Here is a 14590-nt window from a genome sequence, read left to right on the forward strand (position 1 = left end):
GCTTGTCATCATGCAGTGTTGCCTATTTATCTCGACTGATAGTCCTTGTTCAGCAGTCTGCTTTGTCTGAGATTAATATAGTTACTCCAGCTTTCTTTAGATTAGTGTTAGTGTTAAAGTAAAATACAGAATGAAAACCAAACTTGAAAATTCCTTGAGCAGACAAAACCATTTAAGCCATGTAAGCAAAACTCAGTCTAGCTTATTTTATGAACATAAGTGAAACTTGGTATTTTATAAATACCTCTGATAATCATGAAAGAAATGTAAGACATCTTCCTAAAAATGGTATAAGATGAGCAGTTTGAAGCAATCCCTTGCTGACTGAAAAACCCCCATTGTAATAACCAGTCATTGCAACTTCCTCATTTTCACTTTATAAGCCACCCTCTAACCTCAGGCCTTTGAGTTTTATATCAGTTTTGATTTGAAACCTCTCAGTTCTTGAACTGTTTTTATATCCACTAAACAAACTCTTATGAATTACTATTTTATTGATCTGGTGGTTTTAATTTTACTATTTCTGGATTTTTCACATTAGCATGGTATATCTTTCTCTGTCACTATACTTTTCATCTTTCTTAGTCTTTATATTTAAAGTGGATTTCTTTCTTTTTAAAAAATATGTAATTTTTATTGATTTCAGAGAGGAAGGGAGAGGGAGAGAGCGATAGAAACATCAGTGATGAGAGAGAACCATTGATCAACTGCCTCCTGCACGCCCCCTACTGGGGCTTGAGCCCACAACCTGGGCATGTTCCCTGAACGGGAATTGAACTGTGACCCCCTGGTTCATAGGTTGACACTCAACCAGTGAGCTACACTAGCCAGGCAAAGTGGATTTCTTATAGATAACATGTAGTTGGGTCTGGTCATTTTTTTGTACTCTGATGATCTTTGTCTTTTAAATAGTGTATTTAGATCATTCACTTTTTTTTAGATTATTCGCTTTTAAAATGATTATTGATATATTTGATAAATATCTGCCATGTTTGTAACTGTTCTATTTGTTGCATTTGTCTCTTGTTCCTCTGTTTTGATGCCTTATCTAGGTTTGAGTATTTTGTATAATTCAGGTATACTTTTAAAAAATATTAGTGACTTCCCTCACCTAATCAAAGTCCATCTTCGAATAACATTATACTACTTAATAAGTAGTGTAGGTACCTTATAACAGAGTATTCCCAATTTCTCCCTTTCATCCTTCCTGACATTGCTATCATTCATTTAATTTATTAATATTCTTAATCACCCAATACATTTTTACCATTATTTCTTTAAACAGTTACCTTGTAACTTAGAATAAGAAAAATAAATTATTTCATCTTAACCTTCTTTTATTTTTTTCTCAAGCATTCTTCTTTTCTTTATGTAGAACCAAGTCTCTGACCTATATCATTTTCCTTTTAAATATTTCTTGCAGAACATTTTTTTTAGCAACATATTCTGTCAGTTTTTGTCTTAGGAATTTTTATTTCTCCTTCACTTTTTAAGGATAATTTCTCTGGCTATAGAATTTCAGTGTTTTGTTTTGTGTGTTTTTTAACACTTTAAATATCTCACCCCACTCTCTCCTTACTTACATGTTTTCTATTGAGAAGTCCAATGTAATTCTTATCCTTATTTCTCTCTATATTAGTTATTTATTTTTCTCTGGCTTCTATCAAAATATTCTCTTTATCTTTGGTTTTCTAAAGTTTGAATATGTTATAACTCAGTATAGCTTTTATTTTGATTTCTTGCCTGCTTGTTATTCTTTGAAATTCTTGTATCTAGTTTGGTGTCTATCATTAATTTTGGGAAGTAATTGGCTATAATTACTTTAAATATTTCTTTTTTCCCAGTTTCTCTTTGTTTACCCTCTAGTATTCTACTTAAGCACATACTATAATTTTTGCCAATATCTCATATTTCCTGGGTATTCATTTCTGCTTTCTTTCTTTTTGCATTTTAATTTAGGAAGTTTGTTTTTTCTTATTTTCAACCTCACTGATTCTTTCCTTGCTGTGTCAAACCTATTGATGTGCCCATCAAAGACATTCTGTACTTCTGTCACAGTGTTTTTTGATTTCTAGTATTTCCCCGTGGTTCTTTCTTAGATTTTTCATCTCTCTGTTTATATTACCCATCTGTTCTTGCATGTTGTCCACTTTTCCCTTTAGAGCCCTTAGCATATTAATCACAGTAGTTTTAAATTCAAACTCTGATCATTCTAACATCTGTGACATATGGGAGTCTGGTTCTAGCGATTGTTTTGTCTCTGCAGACTGTATTTTTTCTTGCCTTTTGGCATACCTTACAATTCTTTTGTTGAAATCTGGACATGTTGTATCAGTAATGGAAAGTGAGGTAAATATGACTTTCATTTGAGGATTTACATTGATATGGTTAGGAATTGGGCTTTCTTTATTGTTTCCTGTGGGTGCCGTAGGTGCCACAGACTTCAGAAGTCACATAATAACCTTGTTTTAGCCTCTCCTCTTCATTGTCTGGGTTCTGCAATTATTTCAGTTGTTATATAGGAGTCTTGGTGTGGTGGTATGATGTGAAGGAATGAGAGCATTCTATTATATTTCAAACAAATGTCAATGTCTTCAGTGAGGTTTTGCTCGGAACTGTGACCTTCACTAATATTTCTTTGGTGGTTAGCTCCCCCTCACCCTGGCTCCTTATTTTTTCTGGCTACTGAGTTTCTAGTTTATATCCTTGAAGACCTGACTCCTGCTGATACACTTTTCCCCTTATGTGTGACAGGAAGACTAGGGAAACAAGTGGGAGGAGTGCCCTTTGCTAATTGGGATAAGGCTCTAGAAAAGTCTTTTTCCTTGGACAGCAGGCCTTTGTTATGGAGAGCACTTTGGGCATATTTCACAATGTTTACCTTCCCCCTCCCTGCCAGAGCCAGGGGGGAATTTTTCCTGATCTTCATAGAGAACATGGAAGGGTTCCTGGGGGTACTGTGGTCTTCAGGAGTTTCTTACAGTCATGCTAATTCACACTCGGCCTCCATCAACTCATCAAAATGATCATATAAGCATTCCTATCAGTTTGTGGACACCAGTGGCTTTGCTATAGGTGGACATATCTCTGCTCTGATTCTCTGGGTAGACTTATCTTTCCACATTTCAGGGTTGTTGGTGGTTTGTCATGTACATTAGTAAGCTCAGGCTGTTATAAAAAAAACTAGAGGCCTGGTGCACAAAATTTGTGCACTCAGAGGGGAGTGGGGGGGAGTTTTCCCAGCCTGGCCTGTGCCCTCTCACAGTGTAGAAGCCCCATTATTGATCTCCCCAAAGAGGTAGGCCCTGCAAACCCATCCGGGGCTCCTCGATGGATTGCCCCAAAGAGGTAGGCCGGAGCCGGGGGTCCTGTCCCCGGCATCGCTGTGCAGAGCTGCTGGGACCCCCCAGCTTCCCCACGCTGTGCACACAGCGTCAAATCCCGACACACCCGTGTGTACCCACTGCACATGCAGCCTCCTGGTGATGGATTGTTATGGTGTGAGGGCATGAGGGCATCATGGCCTGAAAGCGTGATGACCACATAGGCTTTTATTAGTATAGATACCATTGGCTGGGTGGCTTAAACAATAGGCATTTATTTCTCATAGTTCTCGAGGTTGAGAAGTCCAAGATCAAGCTGCTGGCTAATTTGGTTCCGGGTGAAAACCCTTTTCTAGGCTTGCTGTGTTCTCAGCTGGCAAGTGAGAGAGAGCTCTGGTTTCTTTCTCCTCTTATAAGGACACTAAACTCATTATGAGAGCCCCACCCTCATGACTTCATCTAAACCTAATCACCTTTCAAAAGTTCCATCTCCAGATACATCACATTGGTGATTAAGGCTTCAAGATGTGAATTTTGGAGGCACACAATTCAGTCCATAGCACCATGTAACCTCAGTTTTCTGGCGGGTCTGAGAAAAGTCATTGATTTTCAGTTTGTCCAGTTTTTTTTTTACTATATACAGTAGAGTGATGATTTCCAAGGTCTTTTAATATAGAGCTGATGCCTTTCCTATTTACTACTGTATGTGTGTATATTCACAACTCTAAAGTTCACTTTAAGAGCAGTTGCTGCTATTTTATTATTTTACGTTGGGTATAGGACATTATATATGAAAAATTATACAGATAATTTGGGGTCTCGACAGTTTTCTTTTTAAGAGTGTAATTATATTTGCTTCTGCAGGCAGCAGGGAGCACTAGACATCACTATCTTAATATAATGGATTGAGAAGATCAGAAGCTGAGTTTTAATCTCTGTGAGGAGTTGTCTCTTTCTGATTATTGTTTATTCTAAGTTGTAGACCCTCAAAGTTTTGACATGAACCCTGTGGAAGCTTCCAGGGTATCCCACCCTTAAAGGATCTAGAACTAAAATTTTGTCCCTAACTCTGGAGTTGTCAGAAGATCTGCTCAGATTCTCAGCATCTCAGCCTTTCCTTATCAGGATTCCTTTAGTCACCTATAAAGAGGAAAGGTAAAAAAAAGGAAAGGGCTTCACAGGTAGGTTTACCTCTGGGTTTCTGGGTTTTGTCTCCCAGATCTTGGACATTTAATAGTTTATTGTCTTTTAGTGCTTCACTCCCCATTTTTCATTTTTACAGCTTTTCTAGCAGGAGGATTGTTCAGTATTTAGTAATCTGTCACTACCATAACATGGTGCTTTGTTAGTTAAAAGTTATTTTCTATCTCAATAAAATTTTAATCTTCCACAAAATTATACAAATATTATTGTCTTATAAATTTAAGCTTAATAACCTGTCCATGTATCTTTCACATAACAATTTATTGTTGTGTCTGAACAATAGTTGTGGACTACAGTGAAGGTTGTATCTTACATGTCCTTTCTCTCTCCTGCTATTTGATCTTTCTGACCTGAGAAATAATACTGTTCTATGGTAATTGGGCCTAAACAGTATGTTTTACAACTTTGTGTCTCTACAGATTATAATATAAATGCTAGGACATGGGACCTCACCAAAATATTGTTAATGATTTGGTATCCTTCAAATAAATATTTTAAAGATATTGAAGACTTTCTGAGGGATGGTAGAAACTTATTTTATATTAATAAAATTCTATACTCATTTTGAAAATTGAGATTTATTATACATACAACAAAACAACTTTCTCTAATTTGATTTCTATACTGTGCTGTTTCTCTGTTACAGTAAATGAATTACATTCACACTCACAAAATAGAATCAACTTTTGAAGATATAGTTACGCTGTCGTGTTCAATATATGTTTAAAAGTATTCTTATCTGGGTTCATATTAGCAAATTCCCCACTATTATTTGCTTTTCTTTTGCATTTTTTTAGACCTGACAATTTCTTGGGAAGCATACTTTGTAAATATTTATAACCAACATCACAAAGAGCTGATTTCCTTTAGACAGCATGTTGTTATGATATATTTAGTGTCTAGATGTCAGCTGACAGTGTCAGAATGAGCTGTACTTGGAAGTAGGTCATATGTAAATCAGATATGTAAGTCATTCTTATAAGAGAGGTCAGGGAATTTTCATGTTTGCCCATTTGTTGTGTAGAATTTCTACTAGTGTTGCTGTTTATTTCGGTGGGAGCTGGACATATTTTTATGTAATTATAGAGTCTGCTGTATAACCACATGTAACTGGTCTCATGTTTCTGATTTATTACAGAAGTATTTTAGATCCCCTCATGAACTGCCATATGGCATTTCTCTACGCATCTTGGCTTTCTTAGATGAGTTGCTCAGTTAATATTTGAAAAAGAAATTAATGCTATTACACCTCTTCATAAACTTTAGAATCATTATGGAAATATTTAATATCCTGCGTGAAACTTCAATTCGTTAATCCCATAAATTATCTTGGTAAGAATACATTTTCAAAAAAATCTCTGAACACCTCATTGAGTTTGAAAATCATCAAGTCTCAAAGAAAAGAAAAATGTAATTAAGGCTTTTTTTATTTTTATCAAATAAGACATATTACCTTAATTTTACTTGTAGATATTTCATATAGTTGATGATGTAATGACATATTCCTTTACATTCTGTATCTTGTATGAGGTTTTTATTTATATGCAAGAGTCCTATTGATTATTAGACATTTGCCTTTTATTTTCATTCTACTCCAATAGTTTTGAGAAAAATGTAAAATTTAATAGAACAACCCTTTTGTCTATAAAAGTCAACTAGTAGAGCTGTGTCCCAGTTCAGCAATAATTTAAGTTGCATTACTGTCAAATGTGTCAAAGACTTTAAATATAAATTATGAGAAAAACTAAAAAAGCCTCAAATAAAATATCACATTTCCTCTAGGGTGAGTTCTTGCTTTCATATTCTGTTAGAATGAGGCCTTTTGATGGCTTAGCTAAATTATGGGCTTTGGAGTTAAAAAAAGAAAAAAAAACCCTGGAATTACTTACTCTGCCATGTTCTAGCTATGTGGCTTTAGGCACGTAACCTCTATAATTTTCATTACTCTCAGTTTTAAAGTGGGTAGAAAATTACTACTTCACAGGGCTCAGGCAAATATTAAAGCTACATAATATATTTCTGCGATGGCTGATGCTGAGACACAAACTTAACTTTGAAGATATTCAGATCGATGACACAGAACAGTTGCTGCCTATTTCTCTCTTTGCAAGTTAGCCCTATTGAACTTGCCTTCTAAAATCTTTTTCCTCTCTGACAAGTTTTACGATAATATGGGGAGGAAAAAGAGCACAGTTTATCCAAAAGTCAGAATTTTCAAAAGTACAAATTAGCTTGGCATGGTTTAGAAATGCAAAGCCCAGCCCACCCACAGGTTTAGTGCAAAAGGTACAGGATCTAGAAAACTGCATTTCTTTCTTTTTTTAAGTAACAAACTTTAAAATTTATTTTTAGTTATTTATTTATTTTTATTAAATGTATTGGGGTGACATTGGTTAATAGGGTCATATATGTTTCAAGTGAACATTACTATGATACATGATCTATATATTGCATTGTGTGCCCATCACCTAAAGTCAAATCATCTTCCATATATTTGGCCCCCTGTACCTTTCCCTCTGGTAACCACCATACTGCTGTCTGTGTCTGTGAGTTTCAGTTTTATATCCCACCTCTGAGTGAAATCATATGGTTCTTAGCTTTATCTGACTGCCTTATTTCATATAGCATAATATTCTCAAGGACCATCCATGTTGTCACAGATGGCAGTATTTAATCTTTTCTTATGGCTGTGTAGTATTCCATATTATATATATACCACATCATCATTATCCAGTTTTCTATCGAAGGACACTTTGGTTGTTTCCATTCTACCGTGAATGATGCTGCAATGAACATAAGGGTTCATATATCTTTTCAAGTAAATGTTTTTGAGTTTTTTGGGTAGATTCTCAAAAGAGGGATGGCTGGGTCATATGGTAACTCTATTCTTAATTTTTTGAGGAAACGGCATACTGTTTTCCACAATGGTTGTACCAGTTTACATTCCCACCATCAGTGAATGAATATTCCTTTTTCTCCACAACTTTTTAATACGTATCACCTATCTTGTTCATAGTATTCACTCTAACAGGTGTGAGGTGGTATCTGAGTAGTTTTGATAAACCATAGGTGAATGGGCAAATAATTTCTGACAAAGGAACCAAAAACACACATTGGAAAAAAGAATCTTCAATACATGGTGCTGGGAGAATTGGAAAGCCACATTCAAAAGAATGAAATTAGATTACAGATTGTCCCATTGTAAAACAATTCATTCAAAAGGGATCAAAGACCTAAATATAAGATCTGAAACAATAAAGTACATAGAAGAAAACATTGGTACTAAACTTATGGACCTTGTTTGTAAAGAACATTTTATATGACTTTGACCCCAAAGGCAAGGGAAACAAAGGCAAACATAAATGAAAGGACTATATCAAACTAAAAAGCTTCTGCACAGCAAAAGAAACTGACAACAAAACAAAAGGCAACCAACCAAATGGGAGATGTTATTTGCACACAACAGCTCAGGGGAGGGCTTAATATCCAAAATATATAAACAATTCATACAACTCAACACCAAACAATGAAACAATCCAATTAAAAAATGGAGAGAGCCTCTCTCAAGAAGACATACACAGAGCCATCAGATCTGAAAAGTTGTTCAACTTCACTAGCTATTAGAAGTCTGCATTTCTAGACAGCACCTCAACTAATTCTGACATACAAGGGAAGACACGAACATGTAATACAATTTTTGAGAGAGAGTTAAACCCACGATTTCCTTTATGAATTGTGACAGCATGAAAAATCTTCATAGCAAATTGTAGAATGTCTCCTAGGCAAAGGACGTATCTGTGAAACGTGATAGTGTGCATAGGATTTTCATTTGTAAGGCAATGGATCGTCAATCCCATGCTGAAAAAATACCATTAAATATTGAGTTCCATAGCAGAATCTTTGTCTTGTGTACTGGAAAAACTTCAATACATGGAGCAAAGCAATACAAATATTATTGGTCAGTTAAACATAGCAGAGTGGGCAAAATTAGGTTGAGTTGTATGTGAAAAAGAGTTTATTCTTGCATTATTTATTAATTATTGTATTATTTATTTGTATTGCAACTGAAAACCTACTTTTGCCTACCCCTGCATTTAATTAATATTTCCGGTGCTTATGTTCCCAATGGCATTGATCTTAGAAAGCTTATTTAAGGTACCCAGAGCACAGCTAAATGATGCTTCTATCTATTCTGTCACTGTACACGCTTTCTATGTCTATATCTTACTTTATTTTACCAATTATTGTAAAATGCTCATTAAAATTTAGATATGACTGAAACATGCTAAGTAAAAACCATATTGGGAGAAACCAAGATGGTGACATAGGTAAACCCTGGAAATTTCTGCCTCCCACAACAACTTCAAAAATACAACTAAAAGACAAAACGGACATCATCCAGAACCACAGGAAGGCTGGCTGAGTGGAAATTCTACAACTAGAAGGAAAGAGAAAAGCACACTGAGACTCAGAGGAGGTGTGGAAGTAAAGTGCAGAGGTACGGAGGCGCACGTGGAAAGGGCTGGCAACTGAAGACATGGTTGTCTTTTTCAATCGGGAGGGAGTCTCAAGCTCCAGACTGCTCTGAACTCCAGTTCCGGGCGAGTCTCTGGGGACCCAGACTCATACGGGGAGAAACTGGACTGTCTGGCATTGGTCGGAACTCAAGGGCAGCTTTCTCTCAGAGGTGCTTGCGGTGATTACCGGGACATTGAGACATGGGGCCTCTTAGGGTAGGACTGACGAGCAGCCATAGCTGCTTGCTCCACCCTGTTGATCCACTGAGACCTGGCCCCACCCAAGCTGTGTGCAAAGGCTTTTGCACATGAAAGGCCTGGCCCTTTGCAATCTGAAAATTACCTAACAAACTGCAGCTATGTCAGAGAGACCCAGAACTTCCAAAAGAAGGCCCAAGGCCCCACAGCAGCTTGCATTGCTTCACAGCTGTGCCTCATCTGGGCACCTCCAAACCCCAAACAAAGAAGAGGAATCTGCAGATCTCTCCATAGCTCCTGCTGGGTAGCCTCAGGCAGAGGCTAAATTAGCACCTCCTTAGAGATCCAAGAGCCAGTGTACCCAGTGGTCAGAGTGGGACCATCCAGATTACAACTCCTCAGAACCATAAGCGACACACTCAGGGGGCAGACTCAGTGAGCACCAAAGCCCCACTGAAACAAGTCTTGCCCCAGAAGGGTGTCTCCAGCACAGAAGTTCTCCCACTGCAGACACAGCCGATTCTCATCCAATTGACCTGGAGGTCAATTCCTCCCTGTGATACCTACAACAAGCAAGGCTTAACTACAACAAAACTGTGCACAAAGGCCACAAAGGGGTGCACCAAGAGTGTCCACCTCAGGTAATTGGGGAGGCTGATCCACTGGGCCCTCTAGGACACCTAGCACAGAAATCCACTCTATCAACACAGGGGAGCATAAAAAATGCAGAGACAAAGAAACAGGTCACAAATGACAGAAATGGAGGAAAGCAAACTACTGGATATAGAGTTCAAAACCACACTTAAAAGGTTTTTCAAAAATTTTCTGGAAACTGCCGATAAATTTAGTGAGACCCTCAAGAAATCTAGTGAGACCCTCGAGGTTATGAAAAAAGACCAACTAGAAATTAAGCATACACTGACTGAAATAAAGAGTATTATACAGAGTTCCAACAGCAGACTAGAGGATTGTAAGAATCAAGTCAAAAATTTGAAATACGAAGAAGCAAAAAACAAGAAAACTAGAAAAACAAAAAGAAAAAAGAATCCAAAAATATGAAGATAGTGTCAGGAGCCTCTGGGACAACTTTAAGTGCACCAACATATGAATAATGGGGGTGCCAGAAGAAGAGAGAGAGCAAGATATTGAAAACTTATTAGAAGAAATAATGACAGAAAATTTCCCCTACCTGGTGAAAGAAATAGACTTACAAGTTCAGGAAGCTCAGAGAACCCCAAACAAAAGGAATCCAAAGAGGACCACACCAAGACACATCATAATTAAAATGCCAAGAGCAAAAGACAAAAAGAGGATCTTAAAAGTAGCAAGAGAAAAACAGTCAATTACCTACAAGGGAGTACCCATACGACCATCAGTTGATTTCTCAACCGAAACTATGCAGGCCAGAAGGGAGTGGCAAGAAATATTCAAAGTGATGAATACCAAGAACCTACAACCAAGATTACTTTACACAGCAAAGCTATCATTTAGAATTGAAGGTCAGATAAAGAGCTTCACAGATAAGGAAAAGCTAAAGGAGTTCATCACCACCAAACCAGTATTATGTGAAATGCTGAAAGGTATCCTTTAAGAAGAGGAAGAAGAAAAAGTTAAAGATACAAATTATGAACAACAAATACACATATATCAACAAGTGAATCTAAAAATCAAGTGAATAAATAATCTGATGAACAGAATAAACTGATGAATATAATAGAATCAGGGGCATAGAAATGGAGTGGACTGACTAATCTCGGGGGGAAGGGGGTGTGGGGGGTGCGGGAAGAGACTGGACAAAAATCGTACACCTATGGATGAGGACAATGGGGAGGGGTAAGGGCTGAGGGTGGGGTGGGAACCGGGTGGAGGGGAGCTATGGGGGGGAAAAAAGAGGAACAACTGTAATAATCTAAACAATAAAGATTTAATTTTAAATAAAAACACATATATCCCACCTCATAATTTTCCTCAATCTTTGTATGAAAAACTGCTTACAATTTTGAATGGGGCAAGATATTTATATTACATATACAAACTAAGCATCTTATATTTCTTCCTTATGTTCTCAAAATTCAATAAGTCAAAAGCAATCAGGGAAATGTGAAAGCCCTGCCTGCTCTGCTTGCCTATTGCCACTGTCACTATGCATCTTTTCTCCTAACCCCGTAAGACGCTGTGATCATCGTAGCGACATCTATCTAAATCTATGAAGTTACATTAATTTTGAAAAAAATGTGAGCTCTTATGGAGCCAATTCATCATCCAGCTGTTCACTGAAAGAAATCATAATTAGGTATTGTATTAGCCTGTGAGTGGCACCCAGGAAAATGGATTCAGAGGATAAGAGGGTCTGATTAGGATTGAATGTCTATAGATGCAGGGGTGTCAGATACACTACTTTAGAAGCGGGGATCAGAAAGGTGGTAATATTTGGACCAGGCTTTCAATCCTGGATGCACATTATCCTGATTTGGAGAGCCTGCAACACACACACACACACACACACACACACACACACACACACACATGAGTGCATGCACACACACACATACACACACACACACCAATGCCCAGAGCATGAAATTTTGACCAGTGGAATAGAATGGAGCATTCTACAAGGTTCTGGATATCAGAGTCCAAATGCCTGTGGAATTAAACAATGTTCTTCTGTTTATATTCTGGGAAAGAGTAACTAGAAATGTGGACCTAATACGTTTGAAACACCTTGGATAACTATCCTTGTTATGGGAGATACAGTGCACATTTGCACATTCGCCTTTGACATGCCCTGAGAGATCCTGTAATTGAGAATCCTGTTGAACTTTGTTCTGTTTTCAAGCCCAGCCTTTCTGAAACATACACATACAACAAGTATATTTTTATTTTTTAAAAAATATTTTTAATTGATTTCAGAGAGGAAAGGAGAGGGAGCGAGAGATAGAAACATCAGTGATGAGAGTCATTGATTGGCTGCCTCTTGAACACCTCCTACTGGGGATCGAGCATGTGCCTTGACTAGGAACTGAACAATGACCTCCTGGTTAATAGGTCAATGCTCAACTACTGAGCCATGCCAGCTGGGCACAAATATTTTTTATTTGAGCCAAGCCATGCCCTAGGGACTGTGGATGGAAGGCCCTAAAAGGTCCCCAGTTTAGTGGAGTTTTGTCTTATACTGTGATAAGATAAATAAATGACAAACAAAAGAAGATCCCCAAATAATGAGTGATATGAAAAATAAATAAAACAAGAAGATAAGATGCAGGGATGTCAGATACACCACATTAGAAGCTAGAATCGGAAAGGTGGTAATATTTGGACCAAGGCCTGAAATGACAAGAGCAGCTGGTCATGCAAAGACCTCAAGGGAAGAACCTTCAGAGAGGAATGAACAGCCTGCCTGAGCCTGGCTTGTTCAAAGAGATCTAGCGTGGCTGACACATAATGGAGGTTGTTGCCAAACACTGTTCGTTTGATATGGAGTTTGGATTTTGTTCTAAGTGGTAACAGAGGCAGGGGGAGTGATGTTATTTAATTTACCTTTAAATATATTACTGAGTGCTTGGAGGCGAAGAGATTTGGGATGGGGATGGAGATATGGTGTCAGGGAACAAAAGAATAAAAAAGTGAGGAAGAGGCCATTGCGGTGGTTCTGGTGACATGATGCTTTGTTGGTCACAGATGAGATGAAGAAAGATGCCCCAATTTTTGATACACTGTGGAGGTGCCATCACAGAACTTTGTTTGTAAGCCTGGGAATTGGGCACATGGGGTATTGGTGGTGGTGGTGGTAGGAGGCAGATAATTGACTGAAAAGGCAAATCAAATCAAATTAATCTGACTGTGAAACACTCAGACTGTTATTTGTATTTATTAGAAAATATTTTGGTAGATGCTGGTAAAGGGGTATTTCTGAAATGAAGAAACTCCCTGGGTACTGGTATTCCTAATGCATTTATTTGCCTTTGCCTGTGTAATGTACATGAGGTTGACTCATTTGTTGATCCCGTTGTGGTAATAGGGTGATGTATCATGAGCCTGAAAAAGGTGGTAGCATCATCCCTTACTTTGCTTCTACATATGCTGATTGTTACAAGTTAAATAAAAGGAGGAGGAAGAAGAGGAAGAAGATCAAAAATATAATTTTTTTTAGAACAACTTTTGTTTCATCCTAACTTCTTCCTCTGTGGAGCCTTGCAGTACGCCACATAGGAGAAACTGAAACCTGCTTACATGTTAGGGGCTGTGGGGTGTGGGTTTCACAGGTGAGCTGTGTCCAGCCGGTGCATTGTGATATTGTAGGGGGAACATCACTCCTGATCTTGCTGTATCATAGTTTCTTGTTTATTTCCCTATCTCTGACCTTTAATTTCCCCACCTACAATTTGACTGTGCTAGCTTAGCATCATTCTCAAGGTCTTTTTAGCTTTCAAATTCTAGAGTCCGTAAGTCTAATTACAGGTCTTTCCAAATTATTATTGCTTGCAATTTCCCTTAATGATTTTTAATGTGCTTATCCAGCAGTGTGGTGAAGTTTAACAGCCCGCTATTAGAGTGCAGTTCTGACTTGAATGTTGGGTGGTACATTTGTTGACGTTAATGAGTAAGATGAGAAAGTGAAACAACAGAGACATGGCATAACCTTACCCATTCATCAATGATGTGAGCTACGTCTTTGCTGATCTTGGATTTTGAATTCTGATAGAAGATTTTCTTAACTTTCTGTGCTCTCTACAATGTTTTAAGTTGAATGTGCACTTTAGAGAAACGACACTCATCGAGGTGATCACGGTTAAATGGTGGTTTAATGGGAATGGTGGAATTTAAACTCTCTGAATATAAAGAAAAATTTAGGCAATAGTAACTTCTGTGGATGGGGAGACATTGGGACATAACTGAGAATATGATATTCTTAAAGAAGTTAGCCATTGTTACAGTAAACAAGCAAATTAGACATTGTTCACCAACATTCAAGGTGACAAGGTGAGATGGATATGCTTTGGGTACAATTATTTGCTTCTTTCCTTTTTTTTCTAGGGATTTTCAGGAAATGCAAATGCAGACAGTGTCGTGTACTATAGACTCCAGCCTTCGATCAAGGCCAGGTTTCTGCGCTTCCTCCCTTTGGAGTGGAACCCCAAGGGCAGAATTGGAATGCGGATCGAGGTGTTTGGATGCGCATACAGTAAGTGTTCATCCAGCACGCTAAAATAGCTATCAGAGGAGAGGTTTGGAAAGCCAAGTTCCATGCAGCAATTGACTTTATAGATATGTAAAGAGATAAAAGAACGATGTTTCCCCTTTTTATTGAATTTATTGAGGTGACACTGGTTAACACAATTATACAGA

General features: G+C 37.7%; 1 protein-coding gene across 1 annotated transcript in view; it reads left to right on the top strand.

Annotated features, from left to right (window-relative positions):
• The window catches only part of CNTNAP4 (contactin associated protein family member 4), a 242690-nt gene that overhangs the window by 119016 nt on the left and 109084 nt on the right, over positions 1-14590 (top strand). Inside the window, exon 4 of the mRNA XM_081107966.1 lies at positions 14279-14426. Coding sequence (XP_080964092.1) covers positions 14279-14426 — 148 coding nt within the window. The remainder of the gene's footprint in view (positions 1-14278; positions 14427-14590) is intronic.

The sequence above is a fragment of the Myotis nattereri genome (genome assembly GCF_964212035.1).
Source record: "Myotis nattereri genome assembly, chromosome: 15".
NCBI classification, from domain to species: Eukaryota; Metazoa; Chordata; class Mammalia; order Chiroptera; family Vespertilionidae; genus Myotis; species Myotis nattereri.